General features: G+C 38.3%; 1 protein-coding gene across 1 annotated transcript in view; it reads right to left on the bottom strand.

Annotated features, from left to right (window-relative positions):
- FRMD3 (FERM domain containing 3) overlaps positions 1-20,086 on the bottom strand; it is a 141,539-nt gene that overhangs the window by 26,216 nt on the left and 95,237 nt on the right. The window contains exons 5-10 of the mRNA XM_063320805.1: positions 19,397-19,494; positions 18,018-18,141; positions 5,885-5,972; positions 4,014-4,102; positions 1,828-1,891; positions 707-795 (exon numbers count right to left, since the gene is read on the bottom strand). Of these exons, the coding sequence (XP_063176875.1) occupies positions 707-795; positions 1,828-1,891; positions 4,014-4,102; positions 5,885-5,972; positions 18,018-18,141; positions 19,397-19,494 (552 nt within the window). The remainder of the gene's footprint in view (positions 1-706; positions 796-1,827; positions 1,892-4,013; positions 4,103-5,884; positions 5,973-18,017; positions 18,142-19,396; positions 19,495-20,086) is intronic.

Below are 20,086 nucleotides of genomic sequence, written 5' to 3'. Positions count from 1 at the left end.
ATCTGCATGCCTGAAGGGCAATCTGTCAATAGACAGATCTAACAAAGTCAACGGAGGGCAGAAAAACCACATAAGGGCATTTTAACGAGGAATTACTTTCAGGCTCTCTTTTAGGGAGCAGGGAGGAAGATACTCCTTTTTCCTTGTCAATTTACAGGCTTTTTTTTAAAAAAACAAAACAAAACAACAACAACAAGATGGCTGGCATCTTTCAAAATGTATCTAAGAATATTTTCTTTTTTTTTTAATCATTGAGAGATTTATTTTTTTTTTCAATCAGCTCTTACTAAACCTTGGATTTCAAGTGGGAGAACATTACCTACCGGCAGAAGAACCCAGAGAATCAAGCATAACAGATTGTTTCCTCCATTCTCAAGGTATTCAACAGCTGGGCTAAGATTAATAACTATGTTCCCAAACACAAGTGCAGCACTGTGTCCATCCAACATCTCACACTACAGAGCAGCAAAAGCAGTGTGCTGAACAAAGTGTTATTATTCACTGCCAAAATCCTCCTGCCTCACTCAGATTTTAAACAATTTATAACACTGTCTTGAAATGAAATAATATTCTCCATTAACTTGCGTATTTTCTGTTTGCACTTTGAATTCTGTTAATGAAATGGAACATGTCACATTGAACAATCTTCTACTCACATGCACATTTTTTTACTTTTAGTATACGTAATGACTTCAGGTTTACATACTTGTAAAAAGCCTGGTTCTCCACCCCACACTTCCAAAGATGCTTGCAGGCTGCTGGTGTAGAGGTATGGAATGACAGGACAGCCTTTTTCTAAGTGCAAGGAAAAGAAGGCAAATAGAAGTAATGAAAACGTTGAATTCACAAAGATTGAAGGAGCTGTACCTGATGGCATCACCATGAACTGTATACACTGAAGACCAAGTTTTCCTGTCTAGCCTCAATCCTTGGTTCGCTCACAGAAGCATGACCCATACGTAGCTGATATTTAAATTGCCTGGACAATTGTTTCAGAAATAAAAGGGGATGCTTGGAGGGGGCAGGGAAGATCATATGTACAAGTGGCTTGTAAAATAAATCTGAACCAATGGTCTTCACACCAAAGTCCAAGGAGGAAAGTCTCTATGTTCCATATTCCACATTGCACAGCTGCTGCACTGCTTAGCATCCACTTCTCCCTGTTCCCTGTGTCCTACCATCAAATCCTCCTTGCAACCACACAAACAACCCCTGATACCTCTGGCATTATTTCCTCCCTGCATTTTCTATTCCTTACCTAGATGGCATCCAAAGCCATAATCTTGGGCTACACCAACCTGCGCTAGGGGAAGAACCGATTATAGCATGCTGCAAACAAAAATCTCTATCATTTCAATGTCAAGAGCCCAACGATAGGACTTCTAACTACCTAGGACAGACTCCAGCCTATTCAGCTGACCAACATTTCAGGAGATGATCGTAGTTAGCCAAAAATACCTCACATTGATCCAGGTATCAATGCCCATCTGAATTTTCACTCATATACAGAAGTCGCTCATGATTTAGAGTGGGTGGGTACAACTTTAGTGCTTTAAAATCCATTAAAACATGACTACACAGATGACCAAAACCACAAGCTATCAACAAAGTGCTGCATGAATGTTAAGTGGGAAATGTCTCAACCCTTTGCAAACTAGACATTCTTTTGACAACAGCAATATTCACATTCACTCGTATTCTATATTTTAGTTAGAATATGAAGTACAACTATTGATTGTTCAGAAGTTCGTTTAGTTAAAACATGATGTTACATTTCAGTTGACTCTAAACCAAACACAGCAATTCTGTAAAAATATTAAACCTGACCTCTTTCTGAGCTCCAAACACATAAAAAGTCTTCCCTTCAAATTTCAATTTATAGACATCACACCTAGAAAGAGAAAAAATCATTTAAGTATAGGAAAAATAGATCTACAGGTAAGGAAAGCAACTTGCATGCAAGTTTTCCTGATTCCCAAAGTCAAGCAGGTTGTCAAATGTAAGACTTCAACAGAAATCTTAAAACCGTTAGCATAAAAGCATGTAATATTCTAACTTTCTTTAAAGCAGAGAACATAAGCCCAGAGTATTTCTTTTACATCCCTATGCTCCTTCAAAGAATTAACTTTGGCTGATGGAAAATGAAAAGGAAATTAAAAGTAGGCAGCAGCTTTTGTTTACATTCTATTTATTACACTGTTTGTAATTCCTCTTATATCTTAAAATCTTGGAACATCTAATGTAATTAAGTTGCGGGAAAGACAATACTCTTAGCCTGCATATGTTGCATAAGAAGGCATACAATTTTCTAGATGCAGGCACTTTTTACCAGCAGTATCTTATCTCCGTCCTTATTTATTTGTGGTTTCATATCACAGACCTTAGTAACAGACTACATACAGACAGAACACAACAGGAAGAAACAGAAAATGTTTGACAGCACTTATTACTGGGGCCTTCTGAGTTTCAAACCTTGATGAATGTCAAAAATGTCAAAATTTAATTTAACCAAGTTTGAAAGCACAACCTACATATGGAATAGCAGTGCAGCAGATAAAGGCAATGTGATGCCTCAGCTTAAATTGTAACAGAAATTTTGTCAATACCACAGCTAAAATAGAGACACTGTGGTTTTTCATAAACTTCTCTAAAAATTTGGATGTTAGATGGTTGAAATGGGAACAACTCTGGAGGCAAGAACAATGCCATCCTGGAAACTTTATAACAAGAGTTTTGCTTTAACGTTAAAAAACAACAAAAAATCATTCTAGCTGAGCAAATTTTTCCATTAAAAAGGAAATCTCCAATATGAGATTTGGATTTTTGCTATGTAGTGTGAATTTCAGACAATATCAGTTAAAGCTACTAGCATTCGCTTCTAGGTCTCAGAAATGAAAAGAGCAGTACATGGTGTTCAGTTAAATCTCAGCAGATTGACCTTCCACTGGCCAATGTAACACGGAGACAGCTTAATGGCTTTTCCTCTATCACTATTTCATCTTGTATCTGGTTTACATGCCAACAGACTAAATGAATACACCAAGAAACTAAGTGCCGTGAAACTCATTTCCCACAGCATGGTGGATATGTGCTTGGCAAGTGCTACTCTTACAGTTACACTGTCCTTACGCTAAAAGCACAAACCACCAAAGCGCTGTGACTAGGGATACCTGAAATTAACCCTCGGGAAACTACAGCACAAATCCAGGATCACAAATGGATGGTATTTGACAGACGCATCCCCAGGGCTCCACATGTAACTGAATTGTACACTGGCTTTGCACCTCTGAGGTGGGCTCAAATGCCATTTATCGATGCCTGAGCATGACTGCGCTCACTCGGCACCACACTGCTGAGGGCACGGCCCTCACGGTGCTCTTACACCACCGGCGGGAGATCACTTTTACCTCTCTCTCAAATTTGGCTGAGGCTGCTCAATTAACTCAAATGTCTCACAGAAGCAAAAAAGGAAAGCAAAACCAGATAAACCAAGGACACTGATGTAAGTGTCCGCTTCTTAAAAAAAGAATCTAAAAAATAAAAATCCAAAGGCATTCTCACCTCCTCTTCTGCTTACCAAGCACATTGTTTTATGGTTTTCAAAGTGAGGTTAGTTAAGTGAGGAAATAGCAACATTTCCAAGAGTTACAAATAAAGATGCAGGTGGAGTCTTGGAAACTCTTCCCGCTGTCTCTGCCAATACGACTCACTGGTGATTTACAGCACAGTTGAAAAATCAACTTACTCAATTCTAGCACTTGTGCATTATGTTCACTAATGTACCCTGTGGAATAATTTTCACTGGAGGAAGAATGAGACACAATTATTATTATTCTACTTCTCATCTAAGATCCTTTAAAACAGAAACATGATGGGGCAAGAGAAGGAACATTCATGTAGTTCACCTTAAAGACAACAAATGCAGGTGAAGATAGTAGGAAGAAGGGAAGACACAGGAGAAATGACTCTTGCATATTAATCTAACCTTACTTCACATTTCACACTTTGCTTACCATTTCAACAAATGAATTCTTTTATTCCCCTGGAACACTACAAATCCTGCAGCTGTGAATCCTAAAAATGTCGTTGTCCCCATTGAGTCCTTGAAAGAGAAAAAAGAAATATAATTTCCCCCTCATGCAGTGACACATTTCTTACTGATAGCATGAATTGTTTGTCACTCCACTATAGATTACCTCTATTTTACTCTCCTTTTCGAAATAAATTTTGCCTTCAAATTGTACACTTATAAAGAACAAAGACTGCTCTTGGCAACACAGGTCTTATTTATTTCTAGCCATTTAACTGAGTAACAGCACCCTGTTCTTTGTTTCTGTCTAACTGTAATTGATGACAACAGGAAATCCTTAGGTATACTTACTAGTGTTGTTGAAAACATACTTTTGTGTATGTCCCATTCTTAATGTGCTGACTAACTACAAACCAGTGACTCATATCTCCTTCAACACTAGTATTTTTTAAGCTTTGACAATACATTTTCCTCTGCGAGATGTTGTGTTGGAAGTACTGCTAACAGTCAGCATTTACTGCAATAAGCAAGTACTTGAGTGCAAACCACAACCTACAGTGTCACTTGCCTTTCAAATAGGAATGACTGTTTTTTAAATTTTTAATTCCACAATAAAAGTTCTGGCTCACAGTTTTTGAGCTACGATTCAGGTCAGTTTTGTATCAACTGGATTTCCTGTCCATCCCAAGTTCCAGACCCTCACCTTGCTAAAGCTTGTCGACCTTATTGTGCCTCATGTTCCACCAATAAAATACGGGGGAACAGACACAGTGATGCTTCTGGGGTAGCAGCCACAGCACTGGAAGGAGCATGTTATAAGGAGCCAGAGAAGGACTTTGCTTTGCAGTTCACTTACAGAAGACCAAATAGTTTTCCTTAAGCATGGGCTGTGAACCCCTGAATGCCCCCACACTACAAGCCCCGCCACACAGGTGAAGAGGAAATTTTGAGCCAGTTTTGGTTCTGTCCTAAATGCCGACGTAAGCCTCTGGGATGCCCTCTGAAAATCTGCAGTGTAGTTTCAAACTGAAGTTTACCAAGTTGCTGACTTCACTGAGCTCTGAACCAGTCCCTGTGTTTCACACAGCACCACTACTCCTAGAAAAGTACATATGAAATCCGACGCAGCTCTGTGTTAGAGCTGACTGTTTAAGGGCGCCCGCCACCAAATGAGATGATATACAAGCCAAAGTAACATCTGCAGTTAAAACATACATAGGTAACGCTAAAAACAAGCACTGCAGATTTTCCAGATAAAACCAAGTAATTAAAAATGCAGGTGTAAGGGATTTTCACAATTGGTAACTAAATTCACTTTCTCATAGAGAACCACAAAACAGCAAAATGGAGGAATATGCAAATGTGTATCTGGTTCTCCCCTCTGTACAATTGGTTTGCTGTTCTTCCTAAGATTTGCATATTTTGATGGTCTTCCAAAAACTAATCTGCCAAGGACTAAAAGTTTGTTGCATCTTCTGGGCAAGAATAATGCTGAATCCTAAAAACCTTGCCAAACACAAAATATTTCACACTTGGAGTATTTAGAGAAACCTTTGTATTAAATGCAAAGATATTATGAAGTATAATCAAAGCTTTTGTTACGATACTGTACTACATTCTGCTATGATGCTTTGCTTCCTCTGAAGAGACCTTTCCTTTGATGCAGAAATGACAAGCAGTCTATGTTCCTCCAAGGCTTAAAAGTAATATGCAGTTCCAGGGTAAGTTCCTTTATAAACTACCGCCTATTTATGCCTGGATAAAAACCAGAGCTAAATCAATTCAATTAATGGCTTTTTACTAAATATTAGTGAAAAGAACATTTTATTAAATGATAGCAAAAATAACTATTACCTTGCAAGGATGAGGATCAACACCATAAGTTTCCAAGGAATATGCTTTCAGGAGCAAGTTAAATTCAGCAACCGCTGGGCTCTGACCTCTGAAATTACATAAGAAATAGTAATTTGCCAGTAAAAGGAAAACAGGAGAAAAAGACTTTTTGACTGGAGAGTTTAAATGCCTAGAAAAGGAGGAAAGAAAAGTTCTTATTGAAATACAACCTATCTCAACCATGTTCTGTTTATAATATAAAGATAGAAAACTTTTCGCATGTTTTCTCCTGCTGAATTGTAGTGTCAGATGTTTTCAGGTAAATTCTGTTTTTTTCTCAATCCTGAGATAACAACACGTTATGCAGTTAACCAGAGTTATCTAATATCCTGCAAGTATTTGCTGTCTTTTGATATACATGCACATCCGCCTGAATATGGTATAAACCTCAGCATCTTTTTTCCACAAACTCTTGCTGCCCAACTCATTTAAAAGAATTGTGCATGTTAACAAACATTCCTTCCAGCACAGGGTATAAACACAGCAATCATATTACACTGTCTACTCAGATGCATGCCTAATTATAGCAGTGCCTGTTACCATCATGATAGTTCAGGAACGGTCAGCATTTCCATTATATGCTCCTATTTTTAGGGTGTCTATAATCAACCATGAATATACACTAAAGCCTGAAACACGGCATGCAAGAATTGAGTTCTAAAGTAAGTTCTACTGTTTGACTTTTGCTCTTCTAACTCCTGCCATTGCAATAAGCTGTAACACAGATTTACAATGCCTGTTTATCAGTGACCTGTTACAAGTATTATTTTATTCATGCATTTGCATGACTAGAGTATGTGATTCTGATATAGATAATATGGTTTTGTGACAATAAGCAGTGCTTGGGACCCTTAGAAAGCCAGGCCTCACAAATGCTTCTCATGAAAATTATCCAAAAAACGAGCCATAGACAAATCTTCAAAGAACATAGCAATAGTCGTACTTTATCTTACCCCTGCATTTTGGAGTCCAGTCTTACACTGTGAGCAAAGGCACTTGGGAATTGGCATTTAAAAACTGCTCTGTGCACCGGTGTAGAATAATTGCCCTGTAAGTCTGTTATCCCCCAGTAGCTAGAAACCAACAAGCATTGACATACAAGATTCAGTATCCAGTCCAAAGTTCAGTTTAACAATTAAGACAATGTCTAGCATGTTTGTGGATGTCAAATCCTACTTTGAACCTACCAAGTTGATGCCCTGGGGCAATGCAAGTGTCAACAACCTTTTCTGTTATATGGTTTTAACTCATGCTCGTTTGTACTTCACTGCTCATCGTCTCCCAGTCAATGCCATGATACTTCCTTGGCTTCTTCCATACGCCTTTTGGTCCTCCTTGATACTACACTATTTGCACTTTATTTCAGATCACATTTTTGTTGATGTTCAGCTTTCAAAAAATAAAACCCACACAAGATTAGAGAAGAAGGGCCCATATTCCTCCTCCTTTTTTTTGGTCTCTTTCTCACCACTTTCCAATGGAGAACATGTACCAAGTGGAACACCAAAATTTACAAATGTGCATTTACACAGCTAAATATTTAAGGGGAAGACAGCATGAAAGCAGCAAACAAACCAAAAATGCTTATTTTGCCCCATCAACTTCCTGATGGCTTTACTAAACTGGTTTTCTCCCTTTTCGATACTAATAAATCACAGCTTTAAGTGTAATCACAACTGTAAGACCATAAATGAGACTTAAATAGGCCAAAACTTTGCTTCATGTACCAACTCAACCACACAGGACAGAAGTAATTAACTAACTTGACCTAAATTACTTAGAACACTTACGCTGCATAGTGAAAAGCCAAAACAGATGGTTCCATTGCTTATTGGAAACTGGGCCTTACAGAAAAATAAGATCATAAAATGCGTCCTTTTACCACTTCCTGTTGCTGCTGGTACAAAGGAAAGTAGTCAGTCTTCTGGCTTGAAGGGACCGAAAGGCGACAAAGCATTTGGAACGATGTGATTTGGGGGTCTGGGCATTTCCAAAAGGGGAAATAATATTAAATTGCAATTATTAAAGTAAAGAGGCACATTAAACAAGATTAGCATGCCCTTCTCATCTATAGTTTCACCTTCTGAAACTAAGCTGTCTTTGTGCACAGCAAGTGGAACAAGCTGCGATACTTGAATAAAAAGCAGAAGACATGGACAAGTTTGATCTTATCAGATTACAGGCTAATCAAATGCCTACTGTGCAAAGCCTTAAAAGAACATCACAAAGCAGAATAGTCAAGGGCAATATCAAATGAAAAAATCCTCATTCATCCCTTATCAAGGGATTAATATTCAAGCCTTGATAATACGCTGTTCATCTGTAACTTAGCAATGAAATTTTCCTTACTAAATAAAAATGTAACTGTAGCAAATCCTATCAGCAAAGAAAAGTCCACATTTTATCAATTACTGATTTAACATAAGATATGCCTACGCCTTTGATTGGTTTTGTTAAAAAGCCTTTAAGCTTTCCACGTGCAATAAACAACCTTACAGAAAAATTTATAGTTTCCTCACTTATGCAAGTGTTTTAACTAATGTCTCTTACAGTGGAAAAACAGGTAATATTTAGACAATGCATTTTTGCTGTTTTATAACTCAGCCCTCTCAGGAAAGTCAGGTGTCTCTCAGTGCATCAACTCCTTTTGACCTTATATGACTTCCCAAATTTTTCAGTATGTGTTCAGCATTAAATGGAAGTTGTATTCCCTTTCTATATGTTGCAGCCACTGTAGCACCCAGGTGCAGTGTGACAAAGGTTTTTGAACAGGACCAGTAAAAGAAACCACTATACAGAAAAGTTTCTGTATGCTATACAAACAATAAAATGTGGATTACTTGTGAAATTAGAGCTCCACAGTTATTAGCTACGAATTAATGACTCAATCTAGGAATCAATCAATGTAAAACTTCCTAATAAAATTTTAATGAAATAAAAGCTTTAATAGAAGATTGAGAAGTCTTCAAAATGCTCTGTTTTTCCCTTTAGGCTCAAAAGAAGTACGCGCTAGAGTATGTACAAGCTCTTTTTATTTCCCACAGGGCCCCCAACTCTGAAGCACTTCAAAGGCCAGGAAACTCAATAGGGAATACTTCCAGGGTGTGCCACAGCAATGATCTACTTGTTTTGCTGTCTGCCCACATGAATTCACTCTAGAATTTTCTCCCCTTCATACCTTTCCTTTGAGGTATGATACAAACTGAAATAGTGAAACCTAGTGAAAGCCAAGGATGAGATTAACTCAGGAGTAAGCATTAATTCATTCTAACAAACAGGGAAGACTATGCAGCAATAACAGCAAAGAAAAAGCATTTTCAGTCCTGTTCTCAGATTCTTGCTTCCTGAGTGACACTAGTGAAGTCACTTCATCTGTGTTCTCTGATTCTCTTACTGACTAATAAAGTGCTGTGAGATACTACTATTAACATACTACTGCTAATAATAAAAGGCATAATTATTGGCCACCCTTTTGCTTCATCTCTATGTCAAAGTTACTTGCTGCACAATACAACAGCAATACTGTACTTGAGCATGCCCCATGTACAATTAATTTCCGGTATTTATGGTCTGTAGGGTGTTTCAATGTAATTAATTCAAAGGATAAATAAGTATGTACATAATGGCTGGCCTCTACTTTATGTATTCACCTCCACGTAAATCAGGGAAAATTATCAGCCATAAAGCTTTAAATAACATAGACTCAGTCTCCACCAAACACCCCTTACCCTGCCCTGCAACTGTGGACATACTTCGCTGCAGTCTCAGGAGAGACCACAGTGACTGTTTCAAGAAGCATCTCCATCTATGAAATATTCTCCTTCGTATATCCCAGATCTTAGGCCGGACATCAGATCTCGGATATCCAGATCTGATGTCCGGCATAAGATCTGGGATATAAGAAGAGGATTATTAGCAGAACAGGGTTACCTGGGTTTCCTTTTAACCTAAAAAAAAAGCCAGAATTCTGCATAAAGCATCAAACCATTTAGCTACACCATATACTGACTGCCGGACCGCTTAACACATGGCTGAGATTTTGCTGTTGTTTCTTCAAATAATTTTACAGGTGGTTGAGACTTCAATTGCTACACAATTATAGTGCTAAAGGTCTTGAGAAACTTTTACTTTTCCTTTAATTGCAGAAGATTTTGGCAGACAGTGGAGATGTTTTTAAATGCAGTCTGTCTGCTCGTATTTTTAGTCACGATAAAGGTGCTAAGGAGGACTACGTGGTACTGAAACACAAATCTGCTACAATCACCAGTGTTTCAGTTGTACTGGAGATGATACCACAACGGCGCTGATAATTTAAAAAAAAAAAGAGCACTAAATGAAGGCACTGGTAAACGAAATTTTGTTGTAAGCTGTGTCTCAGTGTGTCAGAACAGCGAGAGCAGCCTTTGCACATTGCTCAGGCAGAAGTGCTGCTGCCCTAAGAACTGCCCGGGCCACCAGCAGCAGGGAAGGCAAAAGCTTTAAAGGGGTCTGCATATGACTAGAGACCTTATCACCTGACAAGCGGATGAACTGCTGAAATATTCTGGAACATATGAAATTTAGAAAACTGCAAAACACTCAAATATCAATCTTAACTTGTACTGAAAAATTTTCATTTCTCTCAGATAGAATTCTAGGATGAGAAAAACCTGAATAATCAGTTTAAAGCAATAATCAAACTCTTTTACTGAGGCCATTAAATTCGTACGGGTTGAATTTTACACCACGCACGCTGTAATGACATGTGCGACTTACATAACTCCTTCTACCAAAACATTTCAAATTACTGGTGTGCTTCAGAGATCAGGCTGAGATGGTATCTATGATATCTGTCTTCAGGTATTTGTATTTCAACTTTACTTCATAAATTGATGCAGTGACGCAGACAGCTTTAAGCCTATTCAACAGGCAGAATACATTTACAGAGCAGATGCAGTTTTAATTTACCTATTATTAATTTAAAATCTGTTCCCACGATACAGAGACATCTACTGAGCCATCTGTTTTTAATATCCCAGTAGGTTAATCTTTCTGGTCCAGACACACCTGGCCCTTAAAGCCTTCTCCCAGATAAAGAAAAGGGAGGGAGGGAGAAAAGGGGAAGAGGAAATGGGTCCTTTCAGCTGATGAAGAAACACCTATGTTGTAGAAATTCACACAAACATCCGAATTCAGCAGTATGCTACGTATGCAGAACCTGAATCCAAACCTCACCACGAGACAGGCAACAACTAGCTCAGTAAAGAAAACAACCACATTTGTGGATCGTGATTACGAGCACTCTTCCCTGGGGGGTGGGAAGTGCATGCACATACATACACAAAATAAATCTTTCCTAAAGGTAAAAAATTGTCAATGTTACAATAAAACCAGCTATCTTTTCCAAGTCAAGTAGATTATCCTTTCTACTAAATACTGCTTGGAATTCTCATAAAAAGAAAAATCACAATTATTGATATATCTTTTCAGTTTTTCACTGTATCAGATAGACCACTGGCGAAAGAAGAGGGAAAAGAAACCATGTTTGTCTGTGAAGTTCCTTTCTCCAGGTTATTGCTACAACTGCATCTTCCATGAAAATCATGTTCAGGTAAAGCTGCTCTTCACCATCAAGTTTCTGGCAATACTCTCTGTGCCATGCAAACACCAATCCAACAAAGCAGCATCTCACTCTTACCATTTTCTAGTTCATCCAGAATTACAAGTATGGTTCCTTTATTTTTATTAAGCACACTTCTGTAAGAAAAAAATGGTTTAGAAGACCATAGCTTCAAGGAAAGAAACACATACATCACTCTTCAGGGAAAGGACTAGATGACCAGGAGAACTGTTATTTCAAACTTTTGATGAGTATACATTCCAGCCATCTCTCTGATTCAGTCAAATTACAACTGATAAGAATTATGGAGTGAATAATACACCAGGAAACCATAGCAGAATGGAAACAAACAGATTATTCACCTATTACAGCAAACACAATGGCCTTTTAATACAAGATTGCAAATTAGAGAGAATTAGATAATTTTGAAGTTGCAGTGACACGTGCAAACGTACAGCCTGATGGATAACACCAAATGCCTACACTGGGAACCTGTAAATGAGCCAGCATGGGCTATGAAGGCTGAATGAAGAGGACATTCAGCGCAGCCCAGGGCTGTAACGTAGGTGGGTCCCCGAGCAGCTGTCACCACTATCTGCCTGTGAACTACCACTACACATCATCGTCCTCCTCAGCTCTCCAAAGTCCTTGATATACTTTGTATAGCTAAGAACTACAAAGACTTTGGCTCCTTAGGCCTGGAAGTCAGCTGTCCCTGCTGTGGCCCAAGTGCCGCTCTTTTCCAAACTCCCCCCTCCCCTCCACGTAAACCTCAACAGAACCTCAGTCCCCAGCGAAGCGTCTCCTGTAACATGACTTGCAAATTTTGGAGCACAGCATATGTCCTTCCAATTGGACTCCCTTCATGTATACAAGGCCGTTGTTAGATACCAATGTGATTAGGGTAGTACAAGAAGCTAAATATAAAGTGTTGATGAGTGTGCTGCCAGCATTAAATGCATAAAAGCAGGCAATACCTAGTTTCATTCGCAAGAAGCTTTTAAATCACATACAAGATCCACCTTATTCTGGACTTGCTACATGGGAATTTAGTTGTAGCACTTTTTAATGTATTCAACAGCATGCAAGAAGCTGCTTTAATCTTGGATCAAATGATATTAACACCCACAAAGAGAAGCATTTTCTAGCAACTCTTGCCAAGTCTTCTAGGACAGCCTCCCAAAATATACTCTGATAGTAACATCTGTAGTTAGGTTTGCCAATGGCTCCACTACAGCTCTATGTCTGCATGAGAGCTGGAGAGACCGAGAAATCCTGTACTCCCGCTGGCACCAGAGTCTGAGCACCCACAGTAACCAGTGGTACGGTGAAGGGAATACAGTAAGAGTTAGAGCTGCAGAGGAAAGTTAAAAGTGATTAAGTCCCCACCGAGTAGTTACAGTGTAGATGATGCAGCTTGGATCAAAGACAAGCATTAATTTGCTACTCTGGTTTTCAAGAAAATACTACCCTTTAGCTTAAAAGTTTAAATTGCCTTTGAGATAGTTAATAGCATAACACGGCAGTGATTTCACTCCCTCAGAGGAAACTTCTTTTTCTCCCAAAAGGTGTTCTCCCACATATGACTTTTGCAAAAGCTGCAGTATTTGATACACACAATGGAGACGACAGCCAATTCAGTAGCACTCAAACTTCTTAAGCCTGTACCCACACTGACCATCCCAAGCAACAATAAATAACTTGCATTTATCTATATGAGGTCAGCCTAGAAAGCAGGCATTTGAACAGGTCATGTAACTCTAATTTACTGGGCAAAGTTAATGTTTGCCTAGGGCTTTCAGATAAAATAATTGCTGTCTACATAACACTTTCATATAAACTACATGGCATAATATTTCATAACAGAAATAAGTAAAAATGGATCATTAGTTTTCATTAGTTTTCAGGTGGGACACAGCAAAAAAAAAAAAATCTTTTTTTTCAACCACTGAGTCCTTTCAAAAGAGAAATAAAGGGAAAAAAACCATGATTCCTACAAATATAAATTGCCTTGATAGGGATATATGTGGATCTTCCCTGTGGAAATCTCTCTGTTTTCAGGTGTCTAGCCTCAGGGAGCTCTGGCTAACAGGTATCTTTCAAAAGCCAGGACATTTTATCAGAGTAACAAATGTTCTGTTAAAGGACATAAGATTCGATATAAATTCATAGGAAGGAATTTTTGCCTGGGAAAAGAGAGAAAGGAATGTGACTGCACTAAAAACATCTGATGTTTATTTGGTCATCTGAAGCAAATCCCACAGTTGAAACAACATAGAAGTTGATTTGGAGCTAGTACTGACATAAGTCCGTATGTACATTCAAAGTCCATTCTTTTGTAAAAGGAGCCCATAAAATCCAGCTTCTAGCAATAGCTAGAAGCAAAAATGTGCAGCTCCTAATGCAAGCTGCCCAAATAAACTGTCCTAATTCTGCCATGGAAAAAATACAACTCTTTCGGGAACATCTGGAAGGAGCAAACTCCTGATGTGTTAAAAGCAAAACAAAACAAAACCTCAAATCCCAAAGAGATTATTAAAATCACCTGAGTGATCTTTCACATAAAAACCCAGTAATCCTAGTAATCCCTGCTGTTATGATTGAAGAATTAACCTTTCACTCAACTTTCCTCTCCTCTACCTAGAAGATTTCATTACTCTGCTTAACCTCATTTGATGGGTTAGTTTTAGTTTGGTTTTCCCCAAATATATGCAGAATTCTTCACTGTATTTTTGTTAAGCTGGGGGCTTTTGGTCACCAGAAATAAGAGTGAAGTACGGCTTTACACACTGAGAACAGTGCAGTGTATTAAATTTCTTTAATACTGCCAAAACACGTGAGAACTGAGTGTATGGTTCCACGTACTTTTGCATGGAAGTCAAGTAAAAGAAAGTAAGTTGGTTTTAACCTGGATCGTTTCACTGATGTGATTTACAATGCAACCATAAGAACACTTGCTCATATCTAACTAAAAGGGATAAGGGACATGCGCATGAACAACCTGGAGAGGGACCTTAGCATCCACTTCACTTGAAGAAGAAGGTACACCAGGATACACTCACAGAATATTGAGATTTTTATGGCCCAAATCTTTTCCAATCTGTTAAGAGTGTCAGGGAAGCAGAAATGTAAGTAGCTATTACTTCAGTAGCTATGCTCTGTTGTAACCATACCCAAAACCATAACATTCAAGTCAATGTTCAATTCTTTTATGAATAAATCTCCAAGTGTCATCAGTTCCTCACATATTCCAAGTTTTTAAGTCATAGGAGCATTATCTCTTCGCCTCCCAGCACTATACCATGTTTCAAAAGAGGACTTACTCGGAATGACAGGAAAATGAGAACACGTATTGTGATGAAATCAAGGCAGATGTTTGCCCCACCACTGGCAAGGTTCAGTGAAGTTACTCCTGTACCTCTCCCCTTCTCAATGAGGAAATAATAATTAATTAAAATGCACAAGACAATCACAGCTCAATAATGCTGACATGCGTTTCTGTCTGTCACATTTATATCTTAGCAATTGGGTTCACATTTTGCTAAAATCCAGTGATGTTCTCACAGCCACAAAGGATAAGAAATAGGGGCACCATGTCATACATCTGTTTTAATTAGTAAGAACAAGACTTTTACATGACACAGGATGAGTCACTAACTCACTGGTAGCTGACAGAGTACCCTATCGCGGCTTCCCAGACATTGCCCTCACTGTTTTCATGTACCTTTCAAAAGGCAAATTCTTCCGTCATGCTGTAGGACAGAAGAAAAGATATGCCCAGTGAACAGGCCTTGAGGATGCTGAGACAGGATTCAGTGAAGAACTGGCCCCTTCTGAGGCACGGGGCTCTGGTTATATGGGAGCCTGCTGCAAGAGAGAGATGCCATGATCTTTGTTTATTTACACATGTGAAGAAAACAAAGAAACAGAATCACTTGCAGTGATGAAACTCAGAACTAACATTTCTGAAGGTAGCAGAACGGCAGCTGGATTAAAATGGCTCTTCGTCTCTTCTGCTGTCCTCACATGTTAGCTCCCACCTAACACCTCACTCAAATATCTTGTTAAGGGAACCTTTTGCAGCATTTTCAAAAATACTCATTGAGCAGCAAAATATAAATTCTTATCAGAAAACTCAACTTGCTGAATGCAGTGAAACAGATATGCTGATCAATACCAAGGAGAAGCCTACAAGCTCAGTGCTTTTTCTAATCATCTTTTTCCAGCTACATACAGACATCTGATCGTCCTAGCACTGGACCTCTCTATATATAGCTCATTATATGACAGATATGTTTTATTAATTTGTACTCCTAGAATAGAGACCCATGGAATTAAATATCCGGAAAAAGGTAAAACTTCTATGTGACAGACGAATGTCTGATGTAAAAAATGTAATAGGATGATCAATTTGGGGAAGACAGAGCTACAGTGGAAAAATGCCAGATAGCAGTTATTCAGACAGCTCTGAAACTGTCTTTGTAACCAGACAAATAGGTAAGGCACACCAAATGCTGATGTAAGTGAAAGAAAACAGAAAAGAAAGAAAACAGTTCCTGAGTGCTGCAAAGAGCTATAAACCACTGAGCTTAACATCCATAACGTACGAATCAGTAAAATCTAGAATAGAAAGAGAATGAAGAAACATATACATCTAAGTGGGATATATGAGGAGAGTTCAGCTATAAATTATAGTTATGCCTGAAACACGTGCTGGAATTCTTTGCAGGAATCAGCAGATCCACAGGCAAAATAAGTCGGGTTGATACCATCTGATTTCCAAAAGGCAATAATGAATAGTGTCCCTCACCGAGACCACTGAAGAAATTCAGGGGACATCCTCACGTGCTGAGGAGCCATTGATGGGAGGAATCCATGACTAGGAGAACTCCAGAGGGACCTGTGCAAAGGCTTGTAACATTTACTGTCACAGGGTCAGGAACATTACACTAACAGGAAAGGGGGTTTAAAAAATGAGCTAAAAAATATGCCTGGTTATTTGTAATAGAGGAACTAGCAGATTAAATTCAAAATAGATGGGCAGAATTATGCACAAGGGGAAAAAAAAAAAACAACAAACCAACCAACTCAGAAAAATACATCTCTCCCAGGGCTATGAAATACAAAAACCACCAGCTTCGGCCAACCACCCTTCCTTCCCTTCTCCTAATTTTAAATAAAGGACAAGCCTGTTCTTGAAAGACTGAATTGATCAAAATCTTTGCAATTGCACCTTGACTTAATTGATGAAAGAACTTGGTTTTTAAAGGTTGAATTTACCCTTTGGAAACCTGCAGCCACTGTATGGAACAATACTGAAAGTAAGAGAAATTTCTTTTTTAAAAGGCTGTTTCTATGGGTCTGTGTAACCTGCAGCCTGGACAGATCTAAAAATTTTAGATGTAGATGTGCCATTTAAAACACTGTTTCGCTGAAAGAAATATAAGCAAAGTATATAGGTTTCAGGAAGGAAAAAACAGAAAACACATTAATACTGGCAAGCTTACTGTCACTGATGTTGCACTGTGGCTGAACAACATATTTGATAGGCTTCTAAAAAAAAAGAAGTGTTTTAAGCTTTAACTCCTGTGAAAAGAATTTTTTCATTCCCCCCCCCCCCCCCACCGGAATTTTGTGTCTCGCAATCTAATTTTTGTATACATGGTATTCATATACTTAAGCAAAGCATTTCCATATATCGCAGTATGAAAACAAAACATAGTCCTCTCCTTAGTTGAGGACTATCCTCAAGTAAGCGAAACGAGGAAGGCATCACGCAAGCTGCTGTCACGACTACTGTGTCATTCGCTGACGATCCTGCAGAGGGTACAGTTGCACAACGCACTGCTACTTCTCTCCTGAAACACGATCCTTCAGGGACTTCAGGGACACATTCAACTTTGAAACCAAAAGATTCATTAATCTATCTTTCTCCATTCCCCTTTGTCACACTATTAAAAGTTTAGGACAGAGAAAGAGCATGCAGAAGCTCACCCCAAAGTGAGCTTCCAAAGAAGTTATTTAAATACATTTCTATGTAATTCACCACTATGTTAACAACATACTGACAAAATAACTTAATTACAGTTTCAGTCAGGTCAGTATCTATCAAAAAATTTACAATTACACTACATACAGAAATTTCACAGCAAAAGACATAAGTGAGATCTCTAAATGAAAGATGTTGTTCCACTAATCAACCAGAGCAGCACTCAGGATGTGAGCCACTCCCTCCAACCAGACCTACATTTCAAGCAAATGCAGTCTAAATTACCAGAATACATGCAGGTAACAGCTAGGATTAATGAAGGTTAGCAGGAAAAGAAAATCCACTAAGCTGAAACCACATTTTGAAATACAGCATATTAGACAGTGTATTGGTAGAGCATCTATTATAAATCCAAGGAAAAAACCCTCCTAAGTTAACATACGCTATTTGGAAACAGATAAAAGTATTTCCTATCTGTCTCTTTACCAAACAGCATTCTAAATTACCTGAAATCATTTTTATGCATTTCAGCTATTTTCTTCTCAAGCTTCTGTGACTGCTTGGGGAAAATCTTAAAGTCACTGATGTAATTCTCTGGGTGTTCATCAGGATCATAATCACCAAGCTCAGCTAAACAGATCCGGAATACAAAACAGAACAGAAAAATTCAATTGCAACATTAGTTAATGAGGAAACAAGACAGTAAATACAGTATAATTCAAGACACTTGCATGACTGGTAAGAATCTAGCATCTCACAGGAAATGCTAGTTTGAAGAATCGATAGGTAACTGAAGCAACAAAATCCTTATAACTGCCACTTCAGTCAATGAGTTTCAAGTGAAGTCCAAGGTTTATTAACCGCATCAGTAATTAGCAATTACTAGCAACTACCTTCTGTGGCGGAAACATGCTCTGTACAACAGAGGCATAGGTAATGCTCCCCCTTTGAGTACCTGTCATTCTGGTACTAGGCAGAAATGAAACAATGCACTCCAGATTCTCCTCCAGTTTGTTTTACACCAGTTTATCCTCACTGATATTCACTGGTTTAATTCTGTTCTAGCAGAGAAACACAGGCTCTGACATTACTTGACATTACTTAAGATGTCCCACAGTATTTGATTCCTCTTCTAAAAGATGTGTCACTTAGGTACCCAAACATGGCATTTGTTGTTTTAGTTTTCTAAATAAGCCTCTTTTAATAAGGCCTAGACTTAATATTGGTTTGGATATGCTGCCTTATAATGCATTAAGAGCTTAATTCATGTTAAGGCAGAATGAAGGGGACTTCCACACACACAAAGCTCCTAATCGGACATCTAGCTAACTATTTCTCTGTGTACCAAGAGACGTACCTGAATTTGGTGCTAAGGCAATGATGGGAAGAAAGAGGGGAAGAAAAAAAAGGGGGGGGCGCCGTACAGGGAAGACATTTCTCCCTGAATTACATCTTCTGTTTTTATCAGAGATTCCGTCATCACATAGATCATCTTTACCGTAAGAAAGGGCACTGGATGACCCTTTTTCCTTAGTTCAAAAGGAATAGGCTACATTTACATTCATGATTGAGAACATAATTTTGTTTTGTTTATAAATGGAATCTAACACTGATGCAATACTTTTTCACTTAAATGCTAAGACAACCCATTGTTTTTAACTTTTTAAAATTCCAATTTGGTTTTAGTTGGGTAAGTAGCTGAATTAATTAAAACACTTTACAGTGCATGTCAATGCAGGGAAACAGTACAACAACAAAAAAAATATACATTACAAAAAAAAAATACATTATTGCTAGCGATATTCCCACAACAGCTTTGAATTTCTCTTTCTACTGAACACACCTATGAGTTAAGTATTTAAAAATGCCTACTGCTTGTCCTTACCTTGGACAATGCAGGCACCCAGGTAGGCAGCATCAGAAAAAGAACACAGCAAACGGCCATGGAAAATGTCCCTTTTTATTTGTAGATATAAGAGGTATCTGAAATATAATTTAAAAAATTAGGAAACGATGTGGCATCTTTTTATAACAGATTTAATTTATCAGTGTGAAACCAGTTGCACTACTATTCTGGATCTCTCTCTTGCTACCTTAAATGGCAGGAAAAAGAGGCAATGCGCAACCACAGGAAAAACTAGATGTAAGACAAGAGATTTTTCTCAGTAACAATGAAATAATGACAGCAGAAGTAAAAAAAATCCACAAACATAACACTAAGAGACAGCATGGAGAGTATTCTATTTAAAATGTACAGCTGTTAAAATGCTCATTAGTAACGTGAAATAAATTATGGTAATATAGGTTTGTTTGAGCACACCTCCTCTCATTAAACATTAAATAATGTCATTTCATTACACAATGAAATTGCTCTCTTTATCGCTGTAGACAAAATAGCACATTGACCACAGTGGAGAGGATTTATTTCCTTTTTTTTTTATAAGTTTTGAAGTTTTGAGGCAGAAGCAACTCCCTGAGGGCCAGGGGGGCAGCGGGCACAGAGAACCTGCCTGGGGGGAACCTCTCCCATTCCTCTCAGAGCTGTTCTTCCTCCAGAGGAACTGGGGAGGAAAAA

The sequence above is a fragment of the Chroicocephalus ridibundus genome, chromosome Z (genome assembly GCF_963924245.1).
Source record: "Chroicocephalus ridibundus chromosome Z, bChrRid1.1, whole genome shotgun sequence".
NCBI lineage: Eukaryota > Metazoa > Chordata > Aves > Charadriiformes > Laridae > Chroicocephalus > Chroicocephalus ridibundus.
This window is presented reverse-complemented; position numbering and strand designations above follow the sequence as displayed.